The sequence below is a fragment of the Gavia stellata genome, chromosome 17, assembly GCF_030936135.1.
Source record: "Gavia stellata isolate bGavSte3 chromosome 17, bGavSte3.hap2, whole genome shotgun sequence".
Classification (NCBI taxonomy): domain Eukaryota; kingdom Metazoa; phylum Chordata; class Aves; order Gaviiformes; family Gaviidae; genus Gavia; species Gavia stellata.
In genome coordinates this window covers 22,018,110-22,034,937 of record NC_082610.1, presented here as the reverse complement: position 1 = coordinate 22,034,937, position 16,828 = coordinate 22,018,110, and the positions used below count along the sequence as shown (strand labels likewise).

At 49.0% G+C, this 16,828-nt stretch overlaps 1 protein-coding gene across 1 annotated transcript; it reads left to right on the top strand.

The window, feature by feature from the left end:
• Window positions 1-3,488: 3,488 nt before the first annotated feature.
• Window positions 3,489-11,832, top strand: LOC132318552 (exocyst complex component 7-like). Its single transcript, XM_059826144.1, has 7 exons — window positions 3,489-3,548; window positions 4,374-4,439; window positions 5,510-5,694; window positions 6,366-6,471; window positions 6,970-7,192; window positions 8,504-8,671; window positions 11,789-11,832. Exons 1-7 carry the CDS (start codon window positions 3,489-3,491, stop codon window positions 11,830-11,832), a joined length of 852 nt encoding a protein of 283 aa, XP_059682127.1.
• Window positions 11,833-16,828: the final 4,996 nt, after the last annotated feature.

Sequence of the window (16,828 nt, the reverse complement as noted above, 5' to 3'; positions counted from 1 at the left end):
CAAAGACTGTGAGGGCCACGGGCTCTGGGGATGGCAGCGGAGATGAAGTTCCATCCAGCCGGGAGCAGCTCATCATCCGGGAGAGCCACCGGGATTGACACAAACCAAAGCTTTGGCCCTTTGGCTCGGAGCACAGCGAGAGTGTGGCAAGGTCTCTGCAAAGCAGCTCAGAAACATTTCGGGAGTGGAGCCAAACTCTGCTGAAACTTGACTTGAAGCTCTCAAGAACGGGATCCTTCGCCTCTCCTTTGCCTCTCCTTCGCTGTAGGTTGTTAGAGTTAGAGTAGATATTAGGTGGGAGTAAGTAGAAGCTGTAGTTTTAGTTGTATGTCTTAGACTTACTGAAAAATGGAAGTTTGTAAAGAATTTCTTTTTTGGTTACAAAAGCACTTAGGACCTTCAATGTGAGCAATATAATTTATTGAGAGTATAGTTGTAGTGTAAGAATCAATAAACAAGCCTTTAAAAAACTATATAAATTACCCTTGGAGTAATTTGCACCCAAATTTGGGGAGAGGGTTGGAGCCGTGGAGGTGGGAGTGCAGGTCCCGCATCCCGCCAGTAAAGCGTAGGACAGGCTAAGAACCAACATCTTCGGCTCACGCAAGCAGCAGAGCTGGGACTGGGCCACTGCTTTGCCCAGGCGCCAGCACCTGAAGTGCCCTGGGATGCCACCGCACAGCTGGGGACGGTGTCCCGGGGCTGGGGAGTGAAGGCCATGTCTCTGGGGGGCTTTGGGGGTCAGTGTAGGTGTTTATATCTGTATTGGCAATGCTCCTTTTTATTTGTTGGTTTTGTTATATTTTCCTGTTTCGGGGCCTCGATGCTGAAGAACTGCAGCGATATGTGTGCAATTTAACCTTTTCCATGGAAAGTTATTTTCAAATTAAAAAAAAAAAAAAAAAAAGAAAGAAAAAATAGGAGAAGAAAAAACCCTTTTGCCTCTTTGTTTCCCTCCAGCACAGCCTGGCTCTGCCTGATCCTCTTCCCTGGAGGTAGGGGACATCTCACCTGCCCAGCCCTGGTTGCACACCCAGCCTTGCTACATGGGTGCTATCACCCCTCTCCACGGCAGCACAGCAATGCCCCGCGGAGAAACTGAGGCACAAACCACCACATGCATGACAATGGTTACACCCCGCCTGTGCGACATAAGGGTGGCTGTGCCCGGGGTCCCAAGTCCTGGGAGCTGCTCCCAACCCCTGGAGCATCCTTCCCTGCCCCTGCGGGGAGCTCTTGAGGGTGACATGGTGTCAGTGCCGGGGGCTATCCCTCTGCTTGTGCCATGTCCCCACCTGGCCCTGTAGATGCCCTGAGAAACACAAGTGGCTTCAGAGCCCTCTTGGGTACAGGGCGGTGAGAGGAGCCGCACAGGAACCGCAGGAATAGCCAAGCCCTCGCGAGGCCAATTACGCCGAGGAGCGGTTGGGCTCTGCCAAGGCAGGGAAGAAAAGCAGCGCACGCTCAGCTGCCAGCCCGGCCGGCGCAGGCAGGGTGAGGGGTGGCGGGTCTGGGGGCAGCAGGTTCGGGGAGCCCCATGGGGAGGGCAGGTTGGCTCAGGGATGTGGGGCTGGGTGCGAGGCTGGCCAGGGCCAGGCTGTGGGTACCTCTCTGTGCCCACAGCTGTGGGGCAGTGCTGCCACTTGGGATGGTGGGAGAAGGGGCTGGAAAGGGACTCTGGAGAAACTGCCAGCAATGAGCCGGGGGGGGTATTTACAACCCAAAGATCCCAGGTGTGCTTTGCGCCCTTTTGCACTGTATTTTAACATGTTCAAACTGCAGTGTTTCTACCCTTTCTTTTTCATTTTACCAGAAATAGCCTCTGCTGCTTTGACTTTTTTCATTTGACCAGCAAGCCAGGTTTTTTCTGCTGCCTCCCCTTGGATGTGGCGTTGCACCTCACGTTTGCACAGACTCTGGTAGTTTTTACACTATTTATTGGCAGACTGACTTTCTGTATATTTATTCACCCTTTGCACCCTAGCTGGCAGCAGCGACATGGGTTGGGTGCCTCTGTCCCAGCTCCCCCTCTTTGCTCTGAGGGCTCAGTCACCCCATGAAGGGGTGAGGGAACATTTTTGCTGGGTTTTCAGGAGATATACAGCACTATTCAGGGGAGCACACACAATTGTTCCCCAGGCTCAGAGAGGGGAGATTTCATTTTGGTCCTGGTTGCTCTTTGAATGAGGGCATGAGTGTTAGCAGAAAAAGCATGGATTGTTATAAAAAAAAGAGATGGCTCTGCTGTACACGGAGAAAAAGAAACCTTCCCAATCACACCAGCCCAGCGGGGAAAAGCACAAGACATGCTGAGCGCTGACCCTGGACAGGGATCTTCTCTCTGGTACCCACAGGACAAGATCCCCTCTAGCAGGTGTCCCCATAAAACACGGGCAGGCAGTCATGGCTGGGCAATGTCACACACAGAAAACACAGTGCCCTGGCTGTGCATCGGCCCTCACAGCAGCCAGAGCCCGGTCACAGCTGTTTGCAGCATGATAAGGTGGGTTATGAAACATGCCGAAGTTGTTGAACAAAAGAGACCAGCCGGGCTGTTTCAGCTCCTTTCCAGAGCCCGGGGTGGTTTGACAAGGGGAAGATGGATGAGAACACACCAGTCCCTTCACGCAGCAGGGGCCTTGCCTCGGTGCACCATGAGACGGCAGGCTGGGACTATCCGTACTGATAAAAGCAGCTCCCTGTGCCAGGCTGGATGTGGTTTGTGAGGTTGCAGAGCCCCGTAACTGCCTCAGCGTGTGATAAACCCGGCCATCCCCACCTATGCCGCAGGAGAAGGCAGCACCTTCCCTGTGGTGGTAGCCTTTCTTTCTGGAAAATGGATGCTGGATGGGAGTGGAGTGGCCTGCACTCCTGCAAATGTCTACATTTCCGTAATTCATACTCAAATCTCTACAATTTAATTTCCCTGGGCTCAAACCCCTGTAATCTTCCTCCACACCTCGTTTCTCCCTCACGGTGTGTGGCAGAGTGGCCCTGGGCCTGGCCGCCCCAACAGCTTGGCAGGGGGGAAGGCTGGCTGGCTTTGGACCCCCGTCAGGACGTCGTGTCCTGTGGGGACGTCGGTGATACTGGGGTTGGAGGAGTTCGACTCGGCCAGGCCGTAGTGGGGATGGCGGGCCTGGGGAGCCAGTCCTGCCCTGACAGAAATGGGGTGCCACCCTGGCACCCGCCACACCACTTCCAACATGGCGGCGCAGCTGCCCACTACGCCCAAACTGCCCGTCACGAGGGGCAGTGCACATGCGCCTCTTCCCCTCTGGGACAACAGCGCATGCGCGTTCAGGGCTGGTGCCTTTCCGGCCCCTACTTAAATGGAGACCACTCTCCAGGGGGCCCTTCGTCGTGCTGCACATGCTCAATGTGTCTTGCCGCTCCCAAGATGGCGCCGCAGCAGTGACGGGAGGGCGGAAGAGGGTGTCTGCAGTGGGACTGAACGGTGGAGCGCGGCCCCGGCGCTCCGCGGCAGGATGATCCCCGCCGAGGAGGTGTCGGCCCGCAGGAGGGAGATCGAGGGCAAGCTCAAGCAGGTAGGGCTGGGCTAGGGCCCTGCTGCGGGCGCTGCCGGGGCCGGGGCCTGGTCCCGGGCCTGCAGCCCCAGCCCGTTGCCTAGGAGATGGGCCTGGGAGCTGGCACGGAGGCCCCCTCCGGGCCTGGGAGCGTCCCGCGGCCCCCTAAGGGCCTGGTCACCCCGCTCCGGGCCTGTCAGCATCCCCAGGTCCCCTTCAGGGCCGAGGGCCCTTTGTTTTCAGGGTCAGGAGGTATTTCTGCCCCCCACTTTGGGGCTGGGGCCCCGCTCTTAGGGCCTGGTAGCTTCTGGGGGCTCTCCCTTCAGGTCCTCAGGTCCAGCCTGTGGGGCCAGCCCTTGCAGGTTGCTGTGTCCCGTCCGCCCCCCCCACCCCATCTCTGGGCTTTGGTGACTTGAAAACAGCCCTTGGTGGTTGCTTTGCGTTGGCTGCTTGAGTTCATGGCTGTGTGGGGGATTTGGATGGTGCCTGTGCAACACCTGTGTTGTGCTGTGGCAGGCAAATGTGGTCTTGTGCCAGTGTGCCTCTGTGGTAAAGGTGTTAACGTTATATTGTGCTGTGACTTCAGTGTGCTAAGGCTCATGGGCTTGGGATATTAGAGGGAAATGAGTAATCCATAAACCCCTCACTTATGTTAAGCGTCTCTCACCTCGGGTCAGTTGTTGTGATTTCTGCGAAGAGGTGGCATATTAAAATATGGTGTCAGCATCAGATCAAACATTGTTTGCTGCAGTGTTTACCAGGACTTGTAAAAACGTACGTGTAGCATGTAGTGACTTAAATGCTCCATGTTCAGAATTGAAGACTAGTTTTTCATCCTACTGACAGGAAGAAGAACCCCTGTCCTTTATCAAAGAAAGCCTTGAGAAGAGTGACCAGCTTACAAAGAACATGGTAAGGAGGTCCTTGAAGTTCAGCCCTAATGTTGGGCCTCGGTTTACTTTTTCTTAGGACAATCTGTTTTCAAGGCTGTCATTGTGCCTATCTGAGGAATGCAGAGTAATGAACCACTTGCTCTGCATCTGTGTTTTGACACTTCAGTGGCTGGGCGAAGTGGGAAACTGATGAATGTTTAAATCCTAAGCTTCTCTCCTGAGGAGATGAGGGCTCACATGAGTCTGTCCTCTCTCTTGGGAATAGGTATTAATAGACCCCAGACTAGTTTGTGCAACAGCATCATGTTGTTGCTTCATAAAGTCAGGTCTCGTTTGGAGTTTTATTTTGGGAGTGTTCTGCTTAGGAGGTAGAAAGTAATTACCACGCTCTAATTGCTCCTAAGCCCTCAGCTAGTATACTATGTCCCGTTTTGGGCTTAGTGCTTCAAGAAGGTCATAGAGGCACTGCCAGAGAAGTGTGGAACACATAACGTAGGAGTGAGTCTTGAAAGAATTACATTTTTGCCTGGAAAAGATGACATTAAGGCTCCATTTATGAGCTTACTAAGAGGTTTTCCACCTTTCAGAAGCAATATCGCAGTCCCTTTTAAAAACTAAATGTCTATGATGGAAAAGAAGGTTCTCGCTATACTGGTCCTGTGTCGTCGTGTTGTGCATCTCATATTTGGGTCTTAGTGGTATGGAGCAAAGTGGCAGCCGGTTTATGCTTTTGTTCTTTTTACCTAGGGCACCTCTAGGCAGTTCCTGTGGTTTTGTTTTCTGCTGTCAAACAAAATTTTGCTCCTCCTTAGTACTGTCTTGAAACATTAGCTTCACACTTTACAAACATCTAATTCAAGCTTGGCCCGTCTCTGTATGGCAGGTGATCTATTTTGTGATTATTAATACAAATTAGGACATAGAGGGATTAAACAGCCTGCTTTAGGAGCCATGGCAAATTAGTAGCAGAGCCCAAAAAGTGAAGCTGGGACTTGAAGGTCCCTGATTGCCCTGCTCTAACTGCTGTCCAACTGTATGGGTCCAGGTGGAAGGATGTCCTCAGCTCTCTGTTTCTCTCTTGGCGTGTAGGTTTCTATTCTTTCCTCCTTTGAAAGTCGTTTGATGAAGCTGGAGAACTCGATCATCCCTGTCCATAAACAGACAGAGAACCTGCAGTGCTTGCAGGAGAACGTGGAGAAGACCCTGTCCTGCTTGGATCACATCATCAGTTACTACCATGTGGCTAAGGACACAGAGAAGATCATAAAGGAAGGGTGAGTTGAGCAGCTAGATCTTACTGGGGTGCTTCATCCTATTGAACTTTTGGTAGGGGACCTGACTCCACACACTCATCGTAATGTTCCTTGTACCCTTCCCACACTCTTTTCCCACTGTCAGTCCACAATGAAGCTGCCTGACTTGACCTTCAGCAATCTCCAGAGGGCAAAGTCTGCTCAGACCCTGGTGTCTCTTCCAGGATTTGCAGACATGCTGCCATATGAATCTGATGAGCATTGGTGGCTTCTCTTCTTTCCTCCACCCTTTTCCCAAAGGTTCTTCCTGCCCTGTTGATGTTGTCGCTGCATCCAGGATGAATCAGAACTGTTCTGGAGCCTGCTTTCAGTCTCTGGGAAGGTGCTGTGATGGCCCTTCTCTGGGGTGGGATGTGCAGCTTCCTCTACCTTCCCATCAGGGCCTGACTGGGAAAGGATGGCAAGGCTGAGAGTTGTGTGCTGCTCCATCATGAGTACTTCTGCACTTGCTGCATGGATTGGGTATTCTGCTGTGCTATTGAGTGGAGGCAAAAGGGAATCCCATGACCTCCTCCTAGTTGAAGAAAAGGGAATTTAGATGTTCCTTGTTATTTGTATCCTGAGTTTGGTCTGGTGCTTTCTTGATACCTTCTTTCTTTGCTGCTTCTGTTTATTTTTGGTTTTATTTTCAGCCCCACTGGGAGGCTGGAGGAGTACTTGAATTGTATGGACAAAATCCAGAAGGCAGTGGAATACTTCCAGGACAACAATCCAGACAGCCCAGAGCTGAACCGCGTGGTAGGTCATGGGTCTGGAACCTGGCATGGGTAAGAGGGACAGATGTAGCCCTGCTGCTTGCCCTCTTGCTTGCTGCCTTGTAAAGAAGGTGTTTGGGCACAGCTAAAGAAACAATTGTTTTGGCTTCTGTTTAAGTCTGCACTCAGCAGCGTTTCTGCTTGTGGCGTTTTGCTTTCTCTACGCACTGTGCCATAGGACTTCTGAAAGTGCATCTTGCACGTGTGGTGGAGTTGATTGAACCTCTTCCTGAGCAGCTCTTGTCAGTCCTTCAACTGCTTGAACGGAATGGGAGATCTGTTTAAATCCCACTTGAAAACTGAGCAACTCCCAAGCCTTTTTTTATTTAATTTGCTTTAAAAGTTTCTTAGTTACAGGTGTTGGAGTTTGAAGCATGTGGTTAGAAACGCTGCAGAAAGTACGTTCTTATACAGAAATACTTGAGAGTGACTGATTACAGAAGCCCTGTGCTGCTTCTGTCCTTCTGCTATTTTGTGCCAGAAATCCCTCTTTGAGAGGGGCAAGGAGTCCCTGGAGTCAGAGTTCCGCAGCTTGATGACACGACACACCAAGCCGGTCCCACCCATCCTCATCCTGGACCTGATCAGCGGGGATGATGAAATGGAGACGCAGGAGGAGATGTCTCTGGAGCACCTCCCGGAGAGTGTCCTGCACGATATCATCGGCATTTCTGGCTGGCTGGTGGAAAACAGCAGGAATCAAGGTTGGTAGTGCTGTGTGTTGTTCCCTTGTAGTTCTGTATCGGGTGAGTGCTCTCCAGCTACTTACCGCATGTGGCTGAGACCAAAAGTAGGGTGTTGAGGGTTGTGTGTAGCACTGTACAGCTTTGATTGTAGATCACACACCTTCAGCCTTGAAGCCTCTGCTCAGGTGCTGCTGTGGCTAACAAACCATGACTCACACTGCCGTTGGTAGCTAGCAGCGCTAGCAAAACTAGTGACTGCCTTAGTGGCACCTTTTAGGTGAGTAGTTCAGTCTCCTTTCAATCACCTTCTTAAGATCCTCCTTTTTTTTTTTTTTTACAGCATTTGTAGTGAGTGATGGTTTGTCAGTTGAACAGAATGATCTGGTGAATATGATGAGAGAGCGAGCTGTGTAAATAAAGCATAAATTGTCTTAATGCATAGCCTGTCCTATAGCAGAAATCCATTTAACTTGCATCTGTAATGCCTTCTGATGGAGCTGCAACTATCTAGTGCTCCATCATTATAAGTGTTATAAATGTGTGGGACACTGGTCACTTATTCCCATTTGGGAACTATTTATGAACAGAACATTTTGTAGTAAATGTGACCAAGGGCTGGGGGGGGAAGCAGCACAGACGACTTTTTTCAGTCAGTACATGTCTCTTCTTTCCTGTTCTGCAGCATCAAAATCTGCCTACAGCTTTATACTCCTTTATTAACTTTTTCTTTGGGAGTGAACAATTTTGTGGACTTGTTACAGGAAACCTGTACTTTCACATACATATAGCTACTAGAATCACCCCCCACCTCAATGATTTGCTTCTGAGTGGGGATTACTGTGCTTACCAAGTATGACAAACATCTTTTAAAAGCTTCTTAAGAACTTTTCCATGATCAAAGGCGACTGAAGCATATATAGCATATTTTGTTAGTCAGTTTGTATTCCGCTTTCAAATGATGAACGCCTCATTTAGTTCCTGAATGCCCTGAATCCTGAGAAGTGTGTAAAGTCTCTCATGTTAGAAACTGAGCACTTGAATTGACAAGGTCTTGCACAAATGTCTCCCATCAGTTCCACAACTGATGTGCTCTTGGTGCACAGACTTGTTGTGTGTGGTGGGAGGGCTGGAATGAATACTGTGGGGGAAGGAAGAAGAAGTAGTAGTTTTTGAAGAAAATAGGAGAGGCTCTGGGAGGGAAAAACACCTTGCGTCCCACATCAATGCTACTAGGGCCCCTTAGGGGCACAGAGTGTTTCAGGAAAGGTTTGTTTTATCGTATAGTGTTCCCTGTTTGCCTATAATCTTGTTTCTACCTTGTCTCCCTAGATTTTATGCCTGTTTACTTCCAAATCCGCTCTGTCCAGCTTGACCGCTCCATCAAGGGGCTGAAAGACCATTTCCGTAAGAACAGCTCCTCCACTGGAGTGCCATATTCCCCTGCCATTCAGAACAAAAGGAAGGACACCCCCACCAAAAAGCCAATCAAGAGACCAGGTGAGTTCTTGAAGGGGTGGGGGGGATTGCTGTACTGTGTATCCTCTTGCCTGGCTATCAAACACCTATCTGTAGGCCTTCTCACTGCTGAGGTAGCCTCTGTGTCTAAAATGTGCGCTTAGGACAGAAGCAGGGGTGAGACTTTGGAGATAAGCGCCTCTTCTCTGCCCTGGATTCAGCATTGAGGCTACAGGCATTTTCTGTCTCTGTTATAAAAGGGCTATAAAAGGATATGATCCGAGAGCACCTGTCCTCAGCCTTGGAATATGGAATACAGACTGTGCCACAGCAAAATAGAAAACTGTGATCTGATAAAACACATCACTTTAATAATCATTAGTTATGAATAAATTATTACTATGCTAGGAAACCAAGAACTCATCAGGACTTGAGATGGGGACTAGGTAGGTGCCTACTGACATGAGATCCAAAGTTGCCTCAATTTTGGAAGGGCTGTTAAGCTTTTGCCTTGGCTTGTCTTTGGAGGAACTAGGAATGTGGTTGGTGGCTTACTCCACCTCTCCTCATAATGGAGTTTTGCTGCATTTTCTGCAGCTGGTGAGGCCGCTCACTCCGGTGTACCGGAGCGCAGAGCTGGAATTCCCATCTCTGAAACGTGCCATCTAGTGGGAGCACAGCCAGGAGGGCCAGCAAAAGCTAGCACGTACCTCCCGCAGCAGCACAGCGATATTGTCCCGCTGTGTGTCACAGCACCCTCTGCAACAGTGATCAAAGTCAGAAAAGTTCATATTTCTGTGGGTTTACCTGGCCAATACTCTCCCACCCTAATAATTTTTTCCTGTGTTGTCAAAATACTCTTATGGGGTTCAAAAACTTAGTAAGAAATGTGGCTAGGGACTGGGAATGGATGGGATGGGGAAAGGGAGGAAAAGAAATGCCCATTTTAATTGTGCTGTGTTTATTTTTATAATCCTGATGTGAATGCAGTCCTCATCCCAGGTAATGTGCGTCTATGTGTGCGTGTGCTGGCCCTGGTGCTCGCTCTCTTCACTTCTGTGTGTGGAGAGGCTTTGCTGGGCCTCTTCTTGCTAAAGCAGAGGGTGTGCCTGGGATATTTGGAGAAGGGGGGCTGGCTGGGGAAGGCTGTGACATCCAGAGATAACCCCTCTGGTCTTTTAAAATCAATCTGTGCCATTGCTGCTGTGTCCTGGAGCTGTTCCTGAAAGCTGATGTGTGAGTTGCAGTTGGTGAATGCAGATAGTCTGCGAATTTCGGTGGATTTTGCCCTGTCAGCAGAGCACCACCTGACAAGGGTATGTCTTACCCCACACTTGGCTTTCCTCTGGAGTTTGACAGGTAGTTATTTGCCTAAGAATTTGCCCTCAGTGTTGGGAGGCCTGTAGAGGACAATATCCTCCTGCTGAGGAGAACTAGCTATGCTGCAGATGGCAGAAAATCAGTGTTTTAAATTGCTCCTAAGCATGATGGCAGTCATTTGTGTTCAGCTCCTGAGCAGTCTCTCCTGCCCAACAACATGATTCCAATAAGTAAAAATTATTTTTGTGTGGTTCAGTAGCACTCTACTGGAAAGATGCCAGATGGGGATCTGTAGTTGAGCCATGGGGAACTCGGGTTGCAGGTGCTTCAGGTTTGGTCCACAGTTCTTGGTTATCACCTGATACTGAAAAGATCCCTGGGTTTTGATTGCTGTGAAGTTAGCAGGGTCAGCAAACATTTCTGAGCAGCCTGCCAAATGGTAACATCTCCCCTATGCCCTAGGTAAATAGATGGATGAGATTTTTTTTGAGCAGATGATAAAAAAATCACTAGGATTTTTTAATGGGTCTCAGATCTTGGATGCTCACACAGAGAGTACAGAAAGGAGCCCACACGTTTGAGAGCACAAGCATTTGTTCTCTGCAAACAGGGTTCCTCCAAAATGGATGCATTTGGCCATCCAGAATTACTTGTCATGATGAATGTCTCGGCTGTAGGTTTGCCAGGAGATTTTTCACATCTTTTTGCCCAGTTTAATTGGAGTTTGTGAGATGGCCAGCTAGAAGGCCCAGAGCATTGGTCTGAATGTACTTAAAGAGCTGACAGTGTATGAAGGAAAGCGCATTTCAAATGATCTATTGGGGTATTGTTAATCTCAAGAAAAGATAGTGGCTAATTTGTCTCCAATCTTCTGTGAACAAGGACAGAGAACCAGACTGTAGCTCTTGAAGGACAGGGGTGGTTAAACCTCATACACCAGCCATCTCTTCTGGCTACTACATTCTACTTAAGTGAAATTAAAAATGGAGGGAAAAAATAGTCTTTGAGCAGAGATTCACTGTTTTTTCTGCAGTTCCATCAGCTTTCAAGGACAGCTCTTGAGGTGGAGGTCTTACACCCTCTTCGCACTGGCACAGTGGCCCTCTTCATAGCAATATTCATCTGGTGGTGTTTGATTCCCCTGGTTTTAGCCTTTTTTCAATTATGGACAAAGAATTTTTTTTTCTGTGCTACTGCATCAGTAAGTAAAGTCAAGTTCTGCCGATTTGGGGTTCAGACAAGGGGGTTTTCTCACAGTTACAATTTGATTTCCTTAAGGAAGAATATCCCAGTGCACACCCCAATGCACACTTAAACCTGTTGCAAGGGATAAATAACAAACTAAATCTGATGTGCTATAACTTGTTTACCCACAAAGCAAAGAGCAAGAGAGGCTACAGCTAAAGGGAAGGTGAGGTGTTAGGGACAGGGTAACAAAGCAGAGGACCCCGCGTCTCCCCCAGGTACTATGTTGGATTCTGGAGAACATGCTCCATATCCATGTGTTGTTTCAGAGGGTCTTAATCTCTGCGTTACTGTTTTATTTGTTGATGTACCCTGTACCGTCTCCCGTTGTTACAGCATGCAGTTGAAAATCTGACTGCTGGAGGTGCTTCTAAAGTTAAGTTGTCTCCTCTTTAAATGAAACTTGCCAAGTCAAGTTGACCTGATGAAGCAATCTGTGGGCTTTTTTTTTTTTGTAGTTTGCTGTTTGAAATGTCAGCAGTCTGTCTCAGAGGGCAGGTGTATTCAGATTCCCAAATCATCCTGCTGCACACATATGCACATAAATACCTCTTCTTTGTGATTCCGGTAGACCAGTGCTTTTTTTGGCTTTAGAGCAGCAGGTAGCTCAGAAGCTCTGCATTGCCAGGGAAGGATAGGGCCAGAAGGTGCTGGTAGGGGCACCCATCTTGGCTGCCTACAAGCAAAAGCTGGAGAACTTTAGCTGGTTTTATACAGACTCCTGCAGCTGGTGCTTAAAAAAAGAGGATGTGTTGCCCTTCTGCTTGGTTAGGAAACTGCTTAATGGAAGAGAGAAACAACGTGCAATTGGAAAACTGTGCCTCATGCATGCCCAAAAGCCATTTTATTTAACAATTGGGCCACAGGAGCAGAAGTGTCAGGTGTTTTTTGACTTTTGGGGGGTTTGGGGGCTCTTTTCAAGCTATAGGGGAGCCCTTTTTCAGTTTACTTAATGTTCCAGTTTACCTAGCGGTGAGGTACTACCTGGAAGGCAGGCTGTGGAGTCTTTGTGTGGCAGAACAAAGAGCCTGTTCCTGCTTCCCATATTGATCGCTGCCTAGCTTGAATGTGATGTTTTCATTAGTAGCTGAAACGCAGTCCCGTTTGGTTTGCAAGCTGCCTAATAGGGGAAAACAATTGTGGAACAAAAGCATTTGGCTTCCACTAGAATCCATTAAAGCCTAATTAGAATACTAAGTAAGAGGGATACAGCAGCACTGAAGTGATGCCCGTGAACACTGAACACTCAGTGTGTGTCAGCGTAAGCACAGGTAATTGTGCTTATGCAAATAAAATGCAGCAGTGGTGTTTCAGCTCATCTGAGAAGAAACTGTCAGGGGTGGGCTGTGGAGACGTGCGCTGCATACCTGTGAAGTGAGATCCTATTGACAGCAGCAGCAGTTGTACTGTCTGCTTGGTTCTCACACCAATTTACCCTCTTTTTTATTTTTTTTCCCCCCCCCTCCCCCTGGATGCTTGAAAGTGGGGGAAGATGAAAGAACTGGTAGAAGAACAGTACCTGGGTTGAGCTGCTCTGCATCAGCTGGGCCCTGGTAACAGCAGTAAGAAAGAGCTTAGTGCATATCTCCAGAGCTTGCCACAGCCCTGCTTGCTCAGGGGAACTTGCTGTTGTGCCCAAGCCGTTAAGGTTTCTGAAAGCAGCTAAGAATAAAGTGGAAGTGTTGGGTACGAAGGGCCTCAGGAAGCTTGGAAGAAGAGGCCTAGCCCTCTCACTTGATCGTATGGCAGAGGCTAGGAGCAAATGCATCAGCACAGCGAAGGTGTAAGTCTTCCCTCCTCCCTGGTGTGCGGTTAAAGGGGAGAAGTTTCCTACTGGAAGAATGTGTTTTATGGATATGATTTTCACTTTACTGAGTGGTTGAGAACACTCTGAACTGGTAGAAGAAAAATGGTTCCTAAAATGTAATGTTTCACTGGCAACAAGTTCTGTTATTTAGTAAGTGCCCCAGGTTAAGGCAGCTTGGTAATTCAGTGGGAACACCTCTCTCCTGTTCTCCCCCATTAGAGATGCACTGTCTGGGGGACTTGAAGTTTCCTTCCCCCTGCGGCGTATCCCTTCATGGGATCGAGCTGTCCTGCGCCCCAGGATACTGTTCTGCAGCAGTGTGTACTTGGGCTTCCCCTCAGGATAGCGGCCCTCAGCACTTGGGCAGCCAACACTCATTTCCAAGCTGCACTGTGGCTTACAGTTACTGGTGGAAGTAGGGATTTTTTGCATGTTGGAAGTGTTTATTACTTTGAAGCGGAAGAACAATTCTTAATTTTGGCAGCAGCATTTTTATTTCTTGGATCCTTCTCCATTTACTCAGGTCTCCTATAGAAACTCCTTCTACCTTCCCAAAACTTTGTTCCCTGTTGTGCAGGCAACAGCAAAGCTCTGCTGTGAGAGGGTGTCCATGTGCTTGTGATAATTGTAGCTTGTTGCATGACGACTAACCTTTTAATGTGGAAGCAGCGCTTCGTCTTCAGTTGTCACATTAATGTTTTGTTTTGTGCTTTCTAGCTGTATATCCAGCATTGGCTTTTGTTCAGTTCTGTCTGTTTTTTGTGTGTGTTAAGTATAAATCTTTTTAACCCAGTGTTATTTTTTTCCATGGTTTTAATTGATTTGCAGTTCCTTAGAAGAGAAGTGTCTTGGGGATTAGGGCGACTTAATGCGAGTTAGACATGGGTGGGCAGCATCTGTTATTCTATGATGCCTGTGATGGGAATTGCTGCTGCAATTGCTCTCTTGAGCCCAGAGGTTGTCACCCTTTTATCGCTTCCTGTAACGCCAGAGATCATTCCTTGTCTTGGCTGTGGGGCTCCTGATGGGTCTATATTGACCACGCTCAGAAAATACCCCTCGGAAAGGCACCTCTTTCTGCAGGTCTAACCCAGTGGCTGCGATTGTGGCTCTGGGGAGCAGGCAACGTGTTACTGATACCAAAGACTTAAACAAATTAGTTAGCATACAAAAAACCCAGATCCCTTTGTGCAAACTTTGTACAGATGAGTTAAGATGATACTGCGTCACACAAACTGAAATATGCATTAGTTGTCCTGGAAACAGGCTGGCTGTGGCGATTAGCTCTATTGGGTTATGTTAATGTTGTCTACCTGGAGACAAAAGTACATCTAGCACCTGATATAGCCTCTGGGTCTACTGATAATGGCCGATATGCAAACTTGAGAGTTGGCCAAACAGCCAAGTCAGTGAAATGCCCCAAATGGGTGCCCTAAGGCTGACCTACCTCATTATACTGTTAAAAACCACACCTCCTAGCTAGAAAAGCCCCCAACCCAAATAAGCCCCCTACTCTCTGGGCATGCGTAGTGAATTAAGAGAACTGTATCTTTAAGATGCAGTAAGAAAGATGCTAACCAATAGTTAGCTAAAGGGTGGGACCAGAAGGCGTAACTAACTTTGTTAACTGTTTAAATACCTGTCATGATTTCAACTGGGTGTGCATGCTGGGAGGAAGGATCCCCCATGCACCCAGCGCTGCAATAAACCAATGTCGGCTTTCTAAACTATCATTTGGTTTGGAGAGTTTTCTTCGTTACGATTTTCGGTAACGTTACCGGACAGGAATGGTCCGTACTGCGAAGCCCTGCTTCCACGGCTGAGGAAAAGCAGCAAACCTTCCATGCTCGGATTCAGAGTACCGGCTTAAATAAACTCGTTACAGGGAAGGGTGCTGGAGCCAGCCGGGCGTCCCCGGCCAGGGCCCCCTCGCTCCGGGGAGCTCCTGCGGGGCGGGGCGTTTGGGGTCGGCAGCCGGGGGCCTCTTCCACCCGCTTCGGTGCCACCGCACGGGTGGGCGTGGGGCAGCAGCCCCGGGACAGCCGCTGCGGACCCCTCTGTCCCGGGAGGGGAGGGGAGGGGAGGGGCGGGCCGGGACCGCCGCGCCTCTGCCCTGCGCCCGCCGGGGTCTCTCGGTCCCGCCGGCTGCCGCCCAGCGAGGGGGGTTCGGCGGAGCTCGGCAGGGGTGTCCCGGGACCCGCCCGAGGAGAGCTCCTGCGTGGGCAGCGCCCGGGCCGGTTCGCCTGGGCGGGGGCTGCGGCACCGGCACCGGCCCAGACCCGCCCCGCCGAGTCCCGCCGAGCCAAGCCGAGCCGAGCCGAAATCACCCGAGCCCTGCCGAGTCTCGCCGAGCGGTGTCGAGCCGAGCCCAGAGCAGCCGAGCCGAGCCGAAACGACCCGAGCCCAGCCGAGCCCGCGGATCGGATCGGAGCCGAAACGACCCGAGCTGAGCCGAGTCCCGCCGGGCCGAGCCGAGCCCGGAGCAGCCGAGCCGAGCCGGAATGAGACGAACCCAGCTGACATTTTGTGAGTTCTTTCTGGTTAGAATTCTTCTCTTCAAGGTCAGTTGATCACTTTCTGGGGCAGTGTGTGAATGTGGATATTATTTGGGTTTTACTGTAGCTGAATAATTACCCCTTAGGCTCTTTGGCTGTGGAGGGGTAGTTTGTTGTGTGCCTGCAGAACAGTCTGAGGCAGATTGGTTTCACCTACTGAAAAGAGCGAAATAGCTGTTTTGGAAACTGCCTGTTAGTTACTAGAAGGTGATTGAGGAGAACTTCATGTATACATCACGTAACTTTTTGCACACACATGTGCGCGCACACAAGCACGCCTGTGTATATGTCCACATGTGGAAGTGTATATGCTGTGAGCTTATAGATTGAGAGCTTTAGGAAAAAGAGTAGTAAACCACTGCATACAGAAGAATGTTTGATTTGTGGAGAGGAGTTTATCTAAAAATGTGTTTTGCCCTTTAGGATGGCGCCAGAAGTTGCTGCAGTAGGAAGAAAAGGTGGCTATAAGCACCTCTGTGATCTGTGGGCAGCTGGAATAACTGCTACAGAGCTCGCTGAGCTTCAGCCTCCAATGTTTGACCTACATCCCGTGAGGTTAGCAAGGGGTTAAAGCGCGGTGTGTAAGTACAGCTTCCCAAATCATCCATTTGGAGTAGTGGCTACATGGGTGCTTGTGGTGTTTGGGGGTACTGCAAGGGTGTTGGGTTGTAAGTGTTCTGGATGTACGTGATAGAAATTGTGACAACTCCTTTTGCTGCATAAACGCGTCATGTTGTCCTGGTAGCGTCTCTTAAACGGATGGACTTCTTCCTGCCAACTAAACAATGTATTCAAAATTCATGTCAGATAATGTAGTGCCATGTCACCCACAGAAATACTGTTGGTTTTTTTAGAGCGCTTTTGCTCATGATGAAAAGCAGCTGCCAGCCTCCTGAATTAAAGGACAAAATGAAATGGCAAGTACTTTTCTGTTTCAGTAGATAATGATCATGTATTTCACTGGGCAATTGATTCTCATGTTTACCACTTCCTTTTACAGGTCAAATAGTTTCCATCACTCTGTGAAAACGGTACTTAGAAAAAAATCCTGAAAAAAGACCGACAGCTGAAAAGTTACTACAGGTATAAATTTATGTGTGGGATTTTTTTTAAGTTCTAAAATTAAAATGTGCTTAATATGGGTGGTTGGAATTTTAATCGGTGTTTTTCCTTCTGTCTTTCAGCATCCTTTTTGTCACCCAGCGATTAAATCCAAGTCTTGCTATTGAACTTTTGGATACAATGAATAATCCTGATCATTCCACTTACCGT